The sequence below is a fragment of the Rhinoderma darwinii genome, chromosome 2, assembly GCF_050947455.1.
Source record: "Rhinoderma darwinii isolate aRhiDar2 chromosome 2, aRhiDar2.hap1, whole genome shotgun sequence".
Taxonomy (NCBI): Eukaryota; Metazoa; Chordata; class Amphibia; order Anura; family Rhinodermatidae; genus Rhinoderma; species Rhinoderma darwinii.
Genome location: NC_134688.1, coordinates 189,060,182 through 189,078,078, shown reverse-complemented (window position 1 = coordinate 189,078,078; position 17,897 = coordinate 189,060,182). Strand labels below are relative to the sequence as shown.

The window sequence follows — 17,897 nt, the reverse complement described above, 5'->3', positions numbered from 1 at the left end:
ATGTCGGAAGTTAACTTTATCTTATTTTCCACAGTTCCAGTAATGTCACTTCATCTCTTTGACCAAATGACATGATGGCTTAGAAGCCATAACTGCTGCCGGTCTGTGCTATGTCACGCCCTCAAAGTGTAGTTCCACTTTAAACCAATTGAAACCAAAAAATATATAACGGGTTGGGTTGATTATATGAAGTAATGAAATAAAAATGTAGCTATTTTTTTTCTTCAGAAACTGGGAGAATTTTGCTCACAGCCACCAGGAATTAAATATCTGGCAGCAGAAATGGAGACTTTTATATATATATATATATATATATATATATATATATATATATATATATATATATATATATATATATATATATATATATATATAAAAGTGTGTGTATATGTGTATGCGTATATTTATATATACATATATTTATATATATATATATATATATATATATATATATATATATATATATATATATATATATATAAAAATACATGTGTGTATGTGTGTGTGTGTGTGTGTGTGTGTGTGTGTGTGTGTGTGTTTTGGGGTAAAACTCACCACAAGATGCTTACTTTATAATAATTCAAGTTTTAGCTTGTGATAGCACTGAGCGCAATGCTTTTCTCTCATGGTCCATCCAAAAATATGCTGAAATCTGTATAACTGACAGTATGCTAGTGGTAGATAATCAGGTAGCAAGCTTAAGTGCAACAGAAATCAAAGTGAACTTATTCTCTGTACAATATTGTACAATATATTATCATTATAAAGAAGAACAATTAAAACGTCTCTGAAATGCCGCCATCTTGCCTGACAAACACCATCACTATTCTGGGAATGCAGATTCAGTGACACTTTTGTAGGCTGCTAAAAGGACATTCAACAGAACTCAACATAGTAAATCTTTGAAAAAATAATATATTTTTTCCCCTTGACATTTGTTAAAATAATGAACAGCTCTTCTAGAATTGGTACTTTATAAATGCTATGTAGTGCTACTGACTACCTAAGTACCTTACTATATGTGATTGTTACTCAGCTGTATAGGAGGTAAGTGTACATGTTTGGTTATCAATATATTACTTATTTGGCATCTGTTTTTACCTTTCTTCACTGTATATAGATCTTTTACTCTTAAAGCATACCTATCATACCAAAACAAAAGTGACAAACCCAGCTTAAGGCTGTGTTCACACTGAGTTTTGCAGGAGGAAAATTCCTCCTGCAAAAACAGCTCCAGACGTTTTTTGCACAGTGGTTTGACAAAAACTCGTCAAAACACTCGTCGAGGTGTTTTTTTTACCCTTTCTGACTGATTGAAATGGGGTTTTGGAGGCGGAAACCGCCTCAAGATGGGTCATGTTTTGTTTTTTTACCGCAACGCGTTTTTTTTGCTCGCGGTAAAAAAACTCGTCCAACTCCCATTGAAATCAATGGGAGGCATTTTCGGGTGGTTTTTGCCGAGTTTTGCAGAGCGGTTTCCGCGCCAAAACACTAGTCAAAAAACTCTGTGTGAACAGGGCCTAAGTGGCTGTCAATGTATATGTAAAGGGTTTGCCAGACACAGGTTCTGTGTCGACGCCCGGGGTTAATCAGCCCTCATCAGCTCCAAGGTCTGCTACAGTGACGCGATCTGTTACCACTCAGGCTTGCAGGCTGAGGAGAGGGAGAACCTATCACAGCCTGGCCTGACGGTTCTAGCTCCCGCCCTTGGTCTATTTATACCCTCACTTGCCGCATGCTCCTTGCCTGTGATTGTCTGGTTTCCTGGCTCTGCGATCCCTTATATTCACCCGATTGACTGCTGTTACTTATTTGACACTGACTTGCCTGACTATTCTCCCACTCTGATTTGCTACTCGTACTCCCGTGGTTTGATTCAGCTTGTTCACCACTGCCTATTGCTCACGGTGTCTCGTTGGGCAACTGCCCCTACCCACCCCTTGCTTCTGTGTGCCCTTGTCTTGTGTTGTCTGTCTTGCACTTACTGAGCGTAGGGACCGTCGCCCAGTTGTACGGCGTCGCTTAGGACGGGCCGTGCAATTAGGCAGGGACTGAGTTGCGGGTAGATTAGGGCTCACCTGTCCGTCTCCCTACCCCGATTCATTACAGTATATTAGGCAAATTTTCTGCAAATCCGTGGGGAATTGGCAGCAAAATCCTAATGTGTTGCATGCAGATGTTGCATGCGGATTTCACCCTATGCATTGCATAGTGAAAATCTGTGGGATTTCCGCAACATCCGATTTAAAAAGTCCACAGCATGCTCTGAGTTCCACGTGTCTTTTTTTAAAGGGGCTTTAAAAGCTCCATTATCATGTATTGTACAGTAAGTTGCTGTACTGAAAATCCATGGCTATTCTGCTAGATGAGGAATATGGCGTGTTCTCCTAATTAAATATATTGCAAAGATTAATATATTCACATGTACTACAGATTTACGTGGGAAAAAAAACAGGATTTCTGAAAGAATACGGCGAACTCATAGTTATGAGTCTGCCGTATTCATAAGGGGAACCCTCTACTTACCCCTCAGGCCAGTGATTGAAGAGCTGTATATGCGCATATATAGCATTGTACCAGTCACAGCAGAGAGGAGCAGGGGGAGTGCTCCCCTCATATATACAGCGGACTTATACCTTCGAGTTCACTGTATTCTTTCAATGATACTATTAGCCAAACAGCATAAAATATTTTTGTACCGTTTTGACTACTAGGAGTACGGACCTGAAGCTGTAATATGCTGCCCGTAAGATTTTTCCATCTCACCAGTGTCCAGCATCTTCAGTGATCCAGTGCATGAACCCTGCCCTGGCCCAGGCGTCTTCTACAGTAGCAAAAAAAGGTATGATCCAGCACTTTGTGAAGAAATCTCAGGACTTTATTTCATAATCATTAAAAATCCACCTAGCACATAAAGACAAAGTACCCGTACGCTTACGCGTTTCAAACGCCAACTGTGTTTTTAGCCATGACTAAGAACACAGTTGGTGTTTGAAACTCGTAAGCATACTGGTCCTTTGTCTTTATGTGCTGGGTGAATTTTTAATGTTTATAAAATAAAGTCCTGAGATTTCTTCACAAAGTGCTGGATCTTACCCTTTTTTCTTTTTTGCAAGTATATTAAACTGACAGATCTAATTTAATCTTAATTTCTGATATACTTCTACATACATTTTTTTTTAGTTATATATAAAGTTAGCAGAAGAGGTTGAGAAGTGATCTAAGCTTTAATCTTTCACTTTAATCCCACACTATCGGGCTGACAGTAGACAAATGATGTCTTGTGCATGCATCAGTTTACTTTAACACTGTCTTGGATAAACCACTCCATGAATCAGGCAGGAATTCACTCAAAGGGCTGATTCAATCTTTCTGAGCCAAAGAGATTTCTAAAATAACCCAAATAAACACACATCGTGTTCTCAGACATTTTTTTCCTTCCTCCTGACAAATTTTGTTCGTGACTTGATATTGATGGTCATTTACATTGCAAAAAAAAATGGACGGGTAGGATTTTATTTAGTATGACCAATCTTATTTCTACAAATCAAATATGAATACATTAACACTCCAAAGCCTATTTTATTTCTCCATCTGCTCAGTTTCTTAATGCGATCATTCCATATTTCTTATGTTTTGCTGGGAATCATACCAAGTCTTATTATTATTTGGACCTCTTCCAAACCAATTAAACCCTTTATTTTTATATCCAAGAACCTTTTTTTTTTTTTTTTTGCTCATGGGTAAACTAGAGCTACATTCTGCTTAATCCTTTAAGGCAAACATTGAAATTGAACCATGTTGCCTGCCATGCACTTACGTCATATAAGTTCACCACTGCATGTGTATCCATGCGATTCCATTATTACCAATACAAATAAAATATGTAAGTATGTACTAAGGAACATGCATTTTCCCATATGTTATATTAGATTATAACTAGCAGAGTGCAGTAAATTGTGACATTTCTTAGCACCTTAGCAATATCTTAGGCCACTTACCACCAGCATTAAGGTGACATAATTTGTGGTCCATGGCTCATTCACATATGTTTTACACATCCCATTAAAGCATTGCTATTCAAACTTTTAGGCGGACCTCATTTGTGAGACACCCCCCAGTTTTTTGTGAGGCGCAGCTGGGGAGGCAGTTATGTCAGAGGGAATTATAAGCTGCAAAGAAATGATAATTATTTATACATCCTGTAGACTCAGTAAGGACTGTTGGAAAATGGTAGGTATATCCACTGGACAGGAGCCGAGATCCACTATGTCACAATTGAATATGGCCTACGGCTAAAACAGAGGACATAGACTAAGGGATTTTGCGATTTTTACTTTAAAACACCTCTTACGGGGTAAGGACTTTGCGCACTGAATCCCCTGGTTGTGCCCCTAGAGTAGTCTATAATAGCAACATCTTGCAGATGGTATTGCCGATGCGAGAGTTGATAAACAGAAGTGTGGTCATACAACTCTGAGGTCTGGGCTGGCAGAGTTTATGTACAAAATTGACATATACAGGTAAGGGCTAGCAGCTATCAAAATGGAAAAAAATCTGTGTCAAATTCTAAATAGCAAACAATAAACATCTTCACAAATGAACAGGAACCAAGAAACCTTATTGCTCAGGCAAGGTGTTGCAGTTCTGAGCAGGTTTAATAGACAGAGGTACTCAGCCATTGGCTGAGCACCAACCAGCTGACCTGAACCTGTCCCTTTAAGATGTCACACGGTGCGCTCACTGCTACGGAGAGCCTGGTGGCCCAGTAAGATAAACGTCAAAAGTTCAATTGTTGCTATCTAAACTAATGTTATATAGATAATATATATATTACGTTTGGGGCACAGAGTTTTAAATCAGATAAAAAAAATTTCTTCTTTGTTCAACATTTTATTCACGGTAACACCCTACCCACTGAAATTTCTGTTACGATTTTATTATAGATAAATAGGGGGTCAATTTGGGACCATGCAGTACATCATTGTATCAGGGCATCTCCCTAGTATTACTGCAGCTATAGTCTAATGTGTGACCAGGAGATGAGAAAGCCTGGTCTTTTGTGCATTACCAGGGCTGGATTTACCAGGCCTGTGCCTATAGACGGGCATAGGGGTAGGGCGACTGCTAAAGGGAATATTTACATACACAGAACAGTGTGTATTCATATATGTATATTATGTATATGTTAAAGGCAATGAGTCGCTAGAATTTTTAATTTTTTTTAGTTAAACAATTATTATTTAAGTGATTACACGTTGTTTTAATTTTTTCACAAGTCAGGAAATTTTATAAATTAGATTCTAATTTATAACATTTCCATGTGCTGAGCACGAGAGGGAGCAGTTCCCAAAATTGCAGCATGGTCAATGTGGTAAAGCAACATCATTGCTTTATGCTGCAAATTTGGAGTAGACACACTCTCTAGTGTCCTCACACAATCCCCCTCCCTTATTCTGGCTAGTGCCAGGAGAAGGAGGGGTTTGAATCTTCAAACGTCTGACACTGTGTTCCGACATTTTCTGAGCGACTGCACAGTGTAGGAGGATTAGATACAGTGCTCAGACGACAGTATAACACGAACATACACAAACATAATACACACATCACATACACGAACATAAATTACCTGCTCCTGCCGCCGCCTCCGCTCCTATTCCTTGCGCCTTCGCTTCCTTGAACATATGGCCGGAAGCCGCGGCCGGAAGTCGTCATCTTACTGTCCGGCAGCAGCTTCCGGTCCACAAGAAAATGGCGCCGGATTTCGCTCTGCTAACGGGCTTCGTTTTGGTCTGTGTGGGAGCGGCACATGCACCGTTCCCACACAGACGGCGTACGCTGCAGTGAATGGAACGGCTCCCATCCGCATTCTCTATGGGGTTGTATGTACCATATTCCATCTCTGTATGTGTCGTTAATCGACACATGCAGAGATGAAAAAAAAATTGCAGCCCCCATAGAGAAGTAAAAGTAAGTAAAAAGTAAAAAGTAGAACACGAGAACACAAATAAATAACATTTATGTTAATATCATATTAAAAGCAATATGATAAAAAAAAAAATTGTGCTGTGGGAATGAGAGGAGGACACCCAGAGAGGGACAAGGGGAAGGCTGCAGATTGTGCTAAATGTTGTGAGAAAAGTACAGTAAAGTTCCACTTTAGCAGACAAACATGTTAAAGCCATATATGAGTTTATGTGCAGCATTCAGACCTCCACAGGTCAGCAAGTTATAGTTTATCGTAGCGATATTCCATCATTTGCTAAGATATGAAAACCCCTTTAACTAAAGATAACTGCTCCCAAGTACAGTTCTATTTTCATTCCCCTCAGTATAATAACCATTGTATTGCCTAAAATTATTTCAGGCAAAGGAAGAAGTGGCGCATGAAGAGCTGAATACAGCTACAATGTGTAATTGTTTATAGAGACATTCCAGAGCCTAAGGTTAAAATATTAAAAAAATCGGGCGTCATGGGTCTTCTAAGGCTCTGTTCACTACTGCGCCGAGGGCTCCACGGAGCTTCTGTCGCAATATTTTATCCAGTAAAACGATAGACACCTTCACGGATATCCAACAGAACCCATTAAAGTCAAAGGGTCTGTCAGGCGCTGTTAGGGTCCGTGCTGCAATGTCTCCGGCACGTCAGTTTTTTCCTTCCTCTGTTCCTATGATGGAAGAGAACGGAAAAAATTAACACAGATATGAACGAATCCTAACCTACAGGAATTGACCGACACCTGTCAACTGGACTGTAACATTAATGAATTGTCTACAATTCGGCTTACTAAAGAATACCATGGTATATCTGCAGTCTTAGGGTATGTGCACACGATGAGAGGCTTTTACGGCTGAAATTACGGACTGTTTTCAGGAGAAAACAGCTGCCTCGTTTCAGCCGTAATTCCTCCTCCTCGCATTTTGCGAGGCTTCTCTGAGAGCCGTAAATTTTGAGCTGCTCTTCATTGAGTTCAATGAAGAACGGCTCAAATTACGTCTGAAAGAAGTGTCCTGCACTTCTTTTGACGAGGCTGTATTTTTACGCGTCGTCGTTTGACAGCTGTCAAACGACGACGCGTAAATGACAGGTTGTCTGCACAGTACGTCGGCAAACCCATTCAAATGAATGGGCAGATGTTTGCCGACGTATTGGAGCCGTATTTTCAGATGTAAAACGAGGCATAATACGCCTCGTTTACGTCTGAAAATAGGTCGTGTGAACCCAGCCTTAACCTGCGAATTAGATTGTCTGTTCTTTTGTGACATGCTTTATATCTCTAGAATATAAATGAATAAGAAATCTCTAGTCAACATGTTCACGCAGCTTGAAAATTGAATGAAATCACACACTAGGAAAACTCCCATGTTATCTATAGTGCTGTCACATGGAGTTAATTTAGGGTATGTTACCTGATGGAGCCTTGTGGTTCCCCAGGTCATTTATCACTCTAGTGCAATCTAGTGCACCGCTGTCCAGCAATCATTGGATGAAACTTTCCGATTAAAACCATCACTCCTGTAGACTTTATAGGCTCATTTAAAAATTTCTAGGACAAGATAAATGTATTTAATATTTTAGCTGACAAAAAAAAAGTTACAGTGCTTATGTGCTTATGTATAAGTAATGTTCTTAGAAGGTACACTTAAAACATACAAAAATGAAAAGATTAAAAAACAGTATAAAACACTGGTGGGATCTATAACCATACAATGCTCAAATCCTCAGCTATATTCCAGAATCCTCCATAATCCACATACAGGTATCCAGTACTCTAGCTGTGGAACAGGAACTTGAATATACTGGTGACACCGTAGGTTTGGAAATACACTTTTGTGATTCTCTTTGTGGGGGAAGTATTATCTATATGTAAGAGTGTGGGGAAGAATCCTAACTCTTAAAGGGGACTTTGCTTTATTTAATATTTATGTGGCCAGTAATGGTGCCTAATATTGTGCACTGTGTGCTATTTTTGTTGTTTTTCAATCCCTAGGTGACGTACCACATGAGGTGTGGCCTGTCCGGCCTGTTGTACTTATGTTGTGCTGCTATTTTGTTATTGCACTATAACGTTATATTTTATTTGTACAGGCAAATGATGGTTGGCACACTGGATAGCCTAACTGTTATGGTGAAGGGATGAGCGGCCCGGACGTCATCTTAGCTACCGTACTGCCTCGCCATAACAGTGCCAGAACACAGCAGCATGGTTACGCCACGTCCTGATGCTGGGGGTGGTGCTTACTTTATAAAAAAAGAGGTGTTCCCGCCAATGTTTGTTCAGTGTTCAGGTGGAAGAAAAGCAATCTGGCTGGTGTGAGAACTGCTGAGACGGCACGAACGGCCTAAGGAATGTCACCCATGGGCCGTCTGCAGTCACGGACCGTGCACACACAAGATGTGCATTGATTTTAAGGAGCCCGGACCGCAAATGCGGCCCGTAAAATGACTTATCCTATTTTTTTTTTGCGGTACTAGCTCACGGACAATGTACGTACGGTGGAAACCATAGTCGTGTGAATTGGCCCATAGGTTAGAATGTGTCCTATACTATCTACAATAGCGGCTCCACAATTGCGGATAGTATGCGACCGCAAAACTACAGTCGTGTGCATGAGACCTAAGAGAGATTTACTGTCCAAAGTTCCTGTTGTCAGGGCAAATTATGATTGCAAAAGTTTCAAAACAAGAGTCCTACTGTGCTTCTATGCAGATTTAAGCCAATCAAATAACCATGACTGCTTAACACGTGATTGGCTAGAATGCTATATTGACAGCAGGAAAGATTTTAGCGCTCTGATTTCACATATACTGCAATAGATAAAATAAAAAGAAGTAGAACTTGTATTATTTAGAGCCTAGGTTCTCAACCTAGAGACGGCTGGTGGCATGCCTTTATCATTTTTGCACCCTATGCCAAGGTAAAACATGTCTGAGCTGGACCATAGTCGTTTTTTCATTGTAATGCTACAGTTTTGATTTACACTCTTTCTTGTTAGGTACCAGCTCATATTTTACATGTTTAGTATTATGTACATTCTTTAATTATTGAATTAAAATTAATTATTGAATGACAAGTGTTTCTATTGACTTTCTTATAAGGATAATAGAATCCACAAAGCTGTTTGTAAAATTAATTTAGCCTTTTCTTGTTCTACAGTACTTAAATGCTGTTTGATCTGTTATATCCTGCTCAGAAGCCACTTTAGGTCTTGGATTTGTTTCCTCAGGTAATTATAATTTGTCAAACACCAACAAGGATTGTGCTGCGACTGTAATAATATACTAATTGGTCTAACTCCGATGTCCTGTAGCATTTGGATAATAAAGCTAACACTGACAGTTACTAACATGATTACTGGTTACTTAATAAGATCCTTTATACCATTTAAATTAAGCTTTTATTCAACAGTCTGTAATATTTTTTCATTTTGTCATTTATAGAACATTAGCAGATGACCTGAAGCTAAGCAGTGACGAGGATGACTGTGTTCAGGTAACATTCTTCACGTCTATGTAAGAAAGTATTGATGTTTACATACAAGTGTAGCATGTATGTATGCTATATATATATACATATATATATATACATACTTAGCAATAACATAAAGGATGCAACAGAGAATTACAACGCCCTGCAGCAGTCAAATCTGGCCTTGAATAAAGGAATTGCATCACAGGCTGGAATTTGGACTGCACCCACGCCATTAGTGCAATGATAACCAAGGAAGAAAGAGAGTTATCCTATTCTCCTTAATATTGCCTCGTCATTTTTATAAGTGTCAACAGTTTCTGTTGGTCATATTGTATTGGATATAATATTTTTATAATTTTCTTGTATATTGTATAAATTGTCTTATTACGTCAACTCCTGTCCATATGCCACCTAGCGAGGGACCCCCCTTTATGACCCAGCCCTTCAATGTATTACATGGACGGCCTCTAATTTGAATGGCTGGCATGTAATACAACATTTCCCCTTCAGTGGCCGATACAGGTGAAATGTATGGCCGCTGGAGTTTCCAATCGTTCGAGGTCCTGTATTCTGCTTTCCCAAGGCAAAGCTTCATTCTCCAGTAGGGAGACAATAGCATATGGCAGTCTATGAGTGAAGAGATCCTATTTTTGTAACACTGCATGTCTCAGAAAAGTGCTGAGAAGGTAAATAAATGCAGTAATTTATACGTTACTGATGATTAAGTTCCTAACTTAGCATACTTAGGGAACCTAGACTATTTCTATTAATGCCTGCATTGTTTTTCTATAATTAAGGATTGTATGATCTTTAATAAGATTGTGGTCTGGTTATATCGTAGAGTGGGGGATAAGTAACAGAAATAGGTATGAACTGGTAAGATTTCTTCTTATATACAGATAAAAATAATGGTGTAAATAAGCACAAGATAATTAGTGACCATGTATATAGAATATATAAACACTGTATGTACACTCTCAGCGCCCCACATAAATACTACTCGATTTCTTCTGACACTGAAAATTCTTAATAAATAAGAGTGTCCATATTATACTATCCAACATCCATTTTTAAATGCTCAATAATTTAAATGTGTCATAACAACAGAGATACAAAACAAATGATTAGTAATTGTATATTATAGATCACCTCCATCTGATGTCCTTGCACCGTTCTATATACTGTAGCATAGTATATCAGTGTAATGGTCACATCCTATAGAGTGTCTTTTCTCTAAGCAGTCATTTTCAATTATCTGCTGAGTGATCAATCAGATAGAATGTGCCTCTCCGGAAATTTTTGTTCCTGCACATATTTCACCCACATTGAAAAAGGAACGGGCAACTTATTGCCAGTCACAAACTTGAGAAAGCACAAGGGCAACGCAGTAGAGGAAGCAAAAATATGACCAGTGAACGTGGCAAATCCATGCATTATTTTTTATACCCGTGGCTACAACTTTGTCATCACTTTCTTTAAGAGCGTCCCTTGGGCTGTGTAACATTAGAACAGATTTGTCCTCTTGATTGTTCTGTTCTTTACCGGAGGTTATATTGCATTCTGTATCCACGAGTGGGCAATAGCTTAGTCTTTTTATAGGGTCGGTGAACTCTGCTATGGGAACAATATGAAAAACAGATTGACATTTCAGTAGTACTCATTTTTCATAGGGCTGCTTTTTAGCACAAGTCCTATTATAAATTCCTGCATTAATCCATAATGTTCAATAGTCCTGTATGACTTGTCAGAGGAAAGTAGGAGAAAAAAAGCACCTGTTCAAGTCATAACCCAACTAGTAGACAGGAGACGATTCCTGGCTGGTGTGCCATCTCAGTTTTGTTAGTTCTGTATGCCCCATACAGTATGAGCCTTTTTTTTTAAATAAAAAAATAAATATTTGCTTTAAAAAAAAAAAAAAAAAAATGTTCTTATATAGCAGCTGTTAATACATTACAAGCACTGTATAGTGACACCTATGTTTCGGCATGTTCATCCGTTATCCTACCATTGCGAGCTGCAATTTTGTTTTGTTCCCTATTGTAACACTATTATCCACCTCACTTTATGTTTACGTGTTATGAAATTGACTCTTCTCATAAAACCTTCTTGTTTTGTGATATAATTTTATACTGTAACTGACTACAGTGACAGAACCACAGTTGAAGCCCGGTGCAAATAGATGGAAGCATAATAATGTGTTGTTTTTAATATGCTATGACATGAGATTTTTTTTTGGGCTTTGGTTACCTTGTTTGAAATTATGTGAAAATTTATAGCCTGGGCAGTCAGATGTGTATTCGGTCTGCCAAGACTGAATAAATAGTCCTTTGTGCTTGGTTGTTATGTGTAGAGCATGTTCATCTGTATGGCCCGAACACAAGTTCCACAGGGATTCATAAAAGTCAAAGCACTGGTATGTGCTGCTGAGAACTGCTAGATAAATGTATAAATTAAAGCTAGAAAGGAAATTGCACAGCAGTGTCAAGTAGCGAGCACCAACATGAGACATCACCCTTGCAAATAAGCAGTCATCTGTAATGAAATATCATTCCACTAAGTAATCTTTCACAATAAAGAGGACAAAAAATCACATTTGATTTAAGATTATTTATGAGCTAGTCTATGTAATTGCAATAACGCCAGATCAGGGTAACCCTAACAGAAGGCAGCACCATATTATTTGCATAATTCTATACTCTTCTGCATCTGTGGATATGTGTTACCTTGTGCATGATTTGTGCTTCGACTATGATAGGATAAAGCACTGACTGCCTATGACTTTTACATGACCAGTCTTACTACAGTAGGAAGCTTGTCAACTACGTGTGCCAGTCAGAAGATGGACAGATGGGCAAGCAGTTTACGCTCACACATACATCAGCTCGTAGTCGCTGTCCACACATCCATATTGTTTGGTTGCTGTTTCACAGTATATCGCACATTAAAAAAAGACCTGTCAGCTCTCCTGCCATGACAAGTTTAGTAAATAACAATTCTGGAGCATCTTTCCTTAGAACTCCTCATAGTTCCATTTCTCTGTTATTCCTCCTAGAAATTTATGAAAAAAATTACAGCTGGGCATAACCATTACTTTTGTCAGTGAGATGTGCTCGCACGCATTCTTATAATGTCCAATCACTGCTGACAGTTTCAGACTATATAGGCTTGTCCACACATAACGGAATTTCTACCGCAATTCCATAGAAACTAGCAGGATTTCCTCTGCGTAAAACCAAACCATTTCCTGTATTTTTACTGCAGAAAATGGTGCGGATTTTGCTGCGTTTTTCTCAATGTTGGGGGATGGTAATATCTCCTCTGAAAAACGCAGCAATTCAGTCCACTTTCCGCAGCAGGAATTGGCATGCTGCAGTACGAAAAATACGCACCGCAGGTCAATTTCTTCTCTGAATTTTTACATAGCGTGTGGATGAAATTTGTTGGTTCAAACCCACTTTGCTGCTACTGTATTCTGCTGCATATTTTCTGTCCGGAATTGCGGACGAAATATACACAGCAATTCCGCTACATGTGGACAACCTCTATAGGGACACACCTTATTAACAAGGGAAATGGTAAGCCCCAGTTGTCAATTTAGTCATACAATTACATACATTTTTTCTTCTGCGGCTCACAGTAACTGCACAAAATGTTTTCCATTGTCAGTTAAGGTTGTCATTTAATGGGTTCCGTCGGAAGCCCTTGGTATCTGTTGTACTACAAATCCGGCAATGCGACATGGAAACCACTATGCAAGTGTGAACATAGTCTAAGTGAAAAGTCTTGTCTCAGTCACATGGTAACTTTTGAATTATGCTAATTATTTTTCTTGGCCAATGGAATCGTCACCTTATTGCTTAACCCAATAAGGACTGAGACAATTTTGGTCTTAAAGTGTATCTCCAATTATATAGAGAAAAAATTATAATGCAGGAGTGTGCTGAATAATAGTTTTTCTAAATAACTTGCATAGCAGATTATGTCTCTGAATAGTAGCACGGACTGACCGCAGTCCATGCTGTAGGTTGCTCAAAACTATGCATTAGGGGACAGTGTCATTGTAGAATCACGCTACATCTTACGGTGATGTTTCACATACTGGAGACGGGAGCCTATGAGACAGGCAAGAAGAGAGACTGTACAGTTATGTTTCCGAGAAATTAAACGCAAAGCCCGGGCAGCATCGCCAGCGATGAGTACAGCATATTCATGAGCTTCCGCTAGATCCGCCCACGACAGATGATTACTGTGCATAGGGAGACATCTGTCAATCAGTGGAGAGTGGGCGGAGCTAGTGGAGAGTGGATGGAGCTAGTGGCAGGTCATGAATACTCTGGACACATCTCTGGCGGTGCTGCCCATGTTGTGCATGTTAGTTCTCAGAAACGGCTTAACCAAATAAGTGACAGACCACTTAAATCAGCATGTTTGTCACTACACTATGCTGCCCCCAGTGAGGGCTGTATTATGTGGTTGACAGGTTCCCTTTAATGACCAAGATATTTATTATTTTTGCCTCCTTGGATTCAGTTAGCCATATCGTTTTGATTTTTAAAGCTAAATAGCTTTTAAAAGCCTTCTTTTTTTTTTGCGGGATGAGATGTACATTTTTAGGAATGATTTTCAGGTGCATATATGGCATCATTTATTTTATCAGAATTTTTTATAGTGTGGGAATGCATAAAAAAAAGCAATTCCACTATGGTGATTAAATAATTTTTTTCACAACGTTACCGTTAAAGCTAAAAGATTGCAAAGCTTTATTGTAGGGGTAATTATGAGTATGTGGATACCTAATATGTATGTTTTTTACGATTTATTGTTTCTTAAATAAAACTGATAATAACAAATTGTGTTTTTTGTTTTTTTCATCTTGCATTGTAAACTTTTAAGATCGGTTATTTTGATCAGTTATTTTTTAAATTTTTATTTTTGTCCTATTGGGGACATTTACTTTTAATTACTTTTTTTTAAGCCATGACGTACGGTCATACAAAAGTTTAGGGTCACTTAGAAATTTCCTTATTTTTTAAAGAAAAGCACAGTTTTTTTTCAATGAAGATAACATTAAATTAATCAGAAATACACTCTATACATTGTTCATGTGCTAAATAACAATTCTAGCTGCAAACGTCTGGTTTTTAATGCAATATCTACAGGTGTATAGAGGCCCATTTCCAGCAACCATCACTCCAGTGTTCTAATGGTACATTGTGTTTGTGGTACATTGTGTTTGCTAACTGTGTTAGAAGGCTAATGGATGATTAGAAAACACTTGAAACCCCTTGTGCAATTATGTTAGCACCACTGTAAACAGTTTTGCTGTTTAGAGGAGCTATAAAACTGACCTCCTTTGAGCTAGTTGAGAATCTGGAGCATTACATTTGTGGGTTTGATTAAACTCTCAAAATGGCTAGAAAAAGAGAGCTTTCATGTGAAACTCAACAGTCTATTCTTGTTCTTAGAAATGAAGGCTATTCCATGCGAGAAATTGCCAAGAAACTGAAGATTTCCTACAACGGTGTTTACTACTCCCTTCAGAGGACAGCACAAACAGGCTCTAACCAGAGTAGAAAGGGAAGTGGGAGGCCCCGCTGCACAACTGAGCAACAAGACAAGTACATTAGAGTCTCTAGTTTGAGAAATAGACGCCTCACAAGTCCTCAACTGGCAGCTTCATTAAATAGTACCCGCAAAACGCCAGTGTCAACGTCTACAGTGAAGAGGCGACTCCGGGATGCTGGCCTTCAGGGCAGAGTGACAAAGAAAAAGCCATATCTGAGACTGGCTAATAAAAGGAAAAGATTAATATGGGCAAAAGCACACAGACATTGGACAGAGGAAGATTGGAAAAAAGTGTTATGGACAGACGAATCGAAGTTTGAGGTGTTTGGATCACACAGAAGAACATTTGTGAGACACAAAACAACTGAAAAGATGCTGGAAGAGTGCCTGACGCCATCTGTCAAGCATGGTGGAGGTAATGTGATGGTCTGGGGTTGCTTTGGTGCTGGTAAAGTGGGAGATTTGTACAAGGTAAAAGGGATTTTGAATAAGGAAGGCTATCACTCCATTTTTCAACGCCATTCCATACCCTGTGGACAGCGCTTGATTGGAGCCAATTTCATCCTACAACAGGACAATGACCCAAAGCACACCTCCAAATTATGCAAGAACTATTTAGGGAAGAAGTAGGCAGCTGGTATTCTATCTGTAATGGAGTGGCCAGCGCAGTCACCAGATCTCAACCCCATAGAGCTGTTGTGCGAGCAGCTTGACCGTATGGTACGCAAGAAGAGCCCATCAAGCCAATCCAACTTGTGGGAGGGGCTTCTGGAAGCATGGGGTGAAATTTCTCCCGATTACCTCAGCAAATTAACAGCTAGAATGGCAAAGGTCTGCAATGCTGTAATTACTGCAAATGGAGCATTCTATGACGAAAGCAAAGTTTGAAGGAGAAAATTATTATTTCAAATAAAATTCATTATTTCTAACCTTGTCAATGTCTTGACTATATCTTCTAGTCATTTTGCAATTCATTTGATAAATATAAGTGTGAGTTTTCATGGAAAACACAAAATTGTCTGGGTGACCCCAAACTTTTGAACGGTAGTGTATATTTATTTTTATAATCATAGTCCACAGGAAACTATATTCACTGAACATATCTGTAGGGCTCCAACATCCAATGGAAGCAAAAAGAGTGGGGCCAGTACACGTCTGCATACTTTTATTATCAACTGTATGAAATAGTGTAGTTGACTGCCCCGTGATAAATGTTTTTTCACAATAGAAGCCTGTGGGCGACCTATGCCACTATATTCACCGCAATTAGTACTGATTGTGATGCACGAGATTAAATATCCGTGGTCAAAGTTTACTGTGAATCACAGTCAAATTCCCATTGGTGAATGTGCGGGCATAGCTGAGTAATCCTGTTGACAAGATAACCTTCCAATAATTTTCAGTACTTATGAAAAAATTTACAATACCACACAATATCAATAACCTCAATGCAACCCATTTGTATCCCTGCTTAACATTTCTTTGTTTCTCTAGTTTTACAGAATATTTTAGATAATTATTCTTGACTTTTAGTCCACATAGTAGATTCTGTAGCTTAGATGCTAATTTGGAAAGAAATTTGGTTGAATATGTTCTATGAAATGGCATATTTGCAAACTGATTATCTAATTATTTAAAGTACTTTTAATTTATTTTTTTGGACATCATTTTCATGATGATAGATAGATAGATAGATAGATAGATAGATAGATAGATAGATAGATAGATAGATAGATAGATAGATAGATAGATAGATAGATAGATAGATAGATAGATAGATAGATAGATAGATAGATAGATAGATTTAAAAAAATATAAAAAGTGTATTTGGAGATAAAGTCAAATGTATTTACTAGTAAGGGACTAAATACAGCACCATTCAAACAGGACAAGCATTTGGATCATCAAATCATCAGGCTGTTCAGCTGGAAAGAACTTATTTTGTGATACAGGGAGGGAGACATGGAAGGAGTTGGGGATCCTGAGGGTAGGAGGCAGCCGAAGCTTGTAGGCGACAGGGTTGATCTGCTGCAGGATCTCGAATGGTCCGAGGAACCTGGGAGCAAATTTGCACCCTTAGTCGGAAATTCCTAGAAGACAGCCAGACCTTTGTGCCAGGAAGAAACTGAGGAGGTTCTCTTCTCCTTGTGTCAGCCTTCTGTTTCATGCGGTCGACTGCCATTAGGATGGAGGATCGAGTAGTCATCATTCTGCTTGGAGATGAAGTGGCGTAGGTAGTTCTCCAAGATCTGATTGATCCTCTCGGCTTGACCATTGGACTGAGGATGTTAGGCTGAGGAAAAGTCCAACTTCACACCGAGGAGTCCGCAGAGGGCTCTCCAGAACTTCGAGGTAAACTGAACCCACCAATCAGACACAATAGGTACCGTGCAGGCGGAAGATGTGTTGGATGAACAGCTTGTTGCTGAGGAGCAGAAGGAAGACCGGTCAGAGGAACGAAGTGGACCATCTTCGAAAATCGGTCCACCACCACCCAGACAGCACTGCATTCAGCAGAGAGAGGCAGGTCTGTAATAAAGTCCATAGCTATATGCTGCCAGGGAGCATTGGGCACAGGCAATGGCTGGAGCAGACCAGCAGGTCTGGAGTGAGCGGCCTTGTACGCTGCACATACAGAACAGGAAGAAACAAAGTCCATAATGTCCTTGGGCAAAGTGGGCTACCAGAAATAATGAGCAATCAGATCCCGGGTCTTACGGACCCCCGCGTTACCTGCCAGTCTAGAGGAGTGTCCCCAGCGGAGGTTTCTTCCACGAACAGCCAGGCGCACAAAAGTCCTCCCTGGAGGAATGTCCCCAACTTGCAGGGGATTGACAGAGACAATGCAAGATGGATCAA

General features: G+C 39.3%; 1 protein-coding gene across 2 annotated transcripts in view; it reads left to right on the top strand.

Annotated features, from left to right (window-relative positions):
• AFF3 (ALF transcription elongation factor 3) overlaps positions 1 to 17,897 on the top strand; it is a 478,799-nt gene that overhangs the window by 345,738 nt on the left and 115,164 nt on the right. For both annotated transcript variants that reach the window (XM_075852633.1, XM_075852634.1), the window contains exon 6: positions 9,443 to 9,494. In XM_075852633.1, coding sequence (XP_075708748.1) covers positions 9,443 to 9,494 — 52 coding nt within the window. The remainder of the gene's footprint in view (positions 1 to 9,442; positions 9,495 to 17,897) is intronic.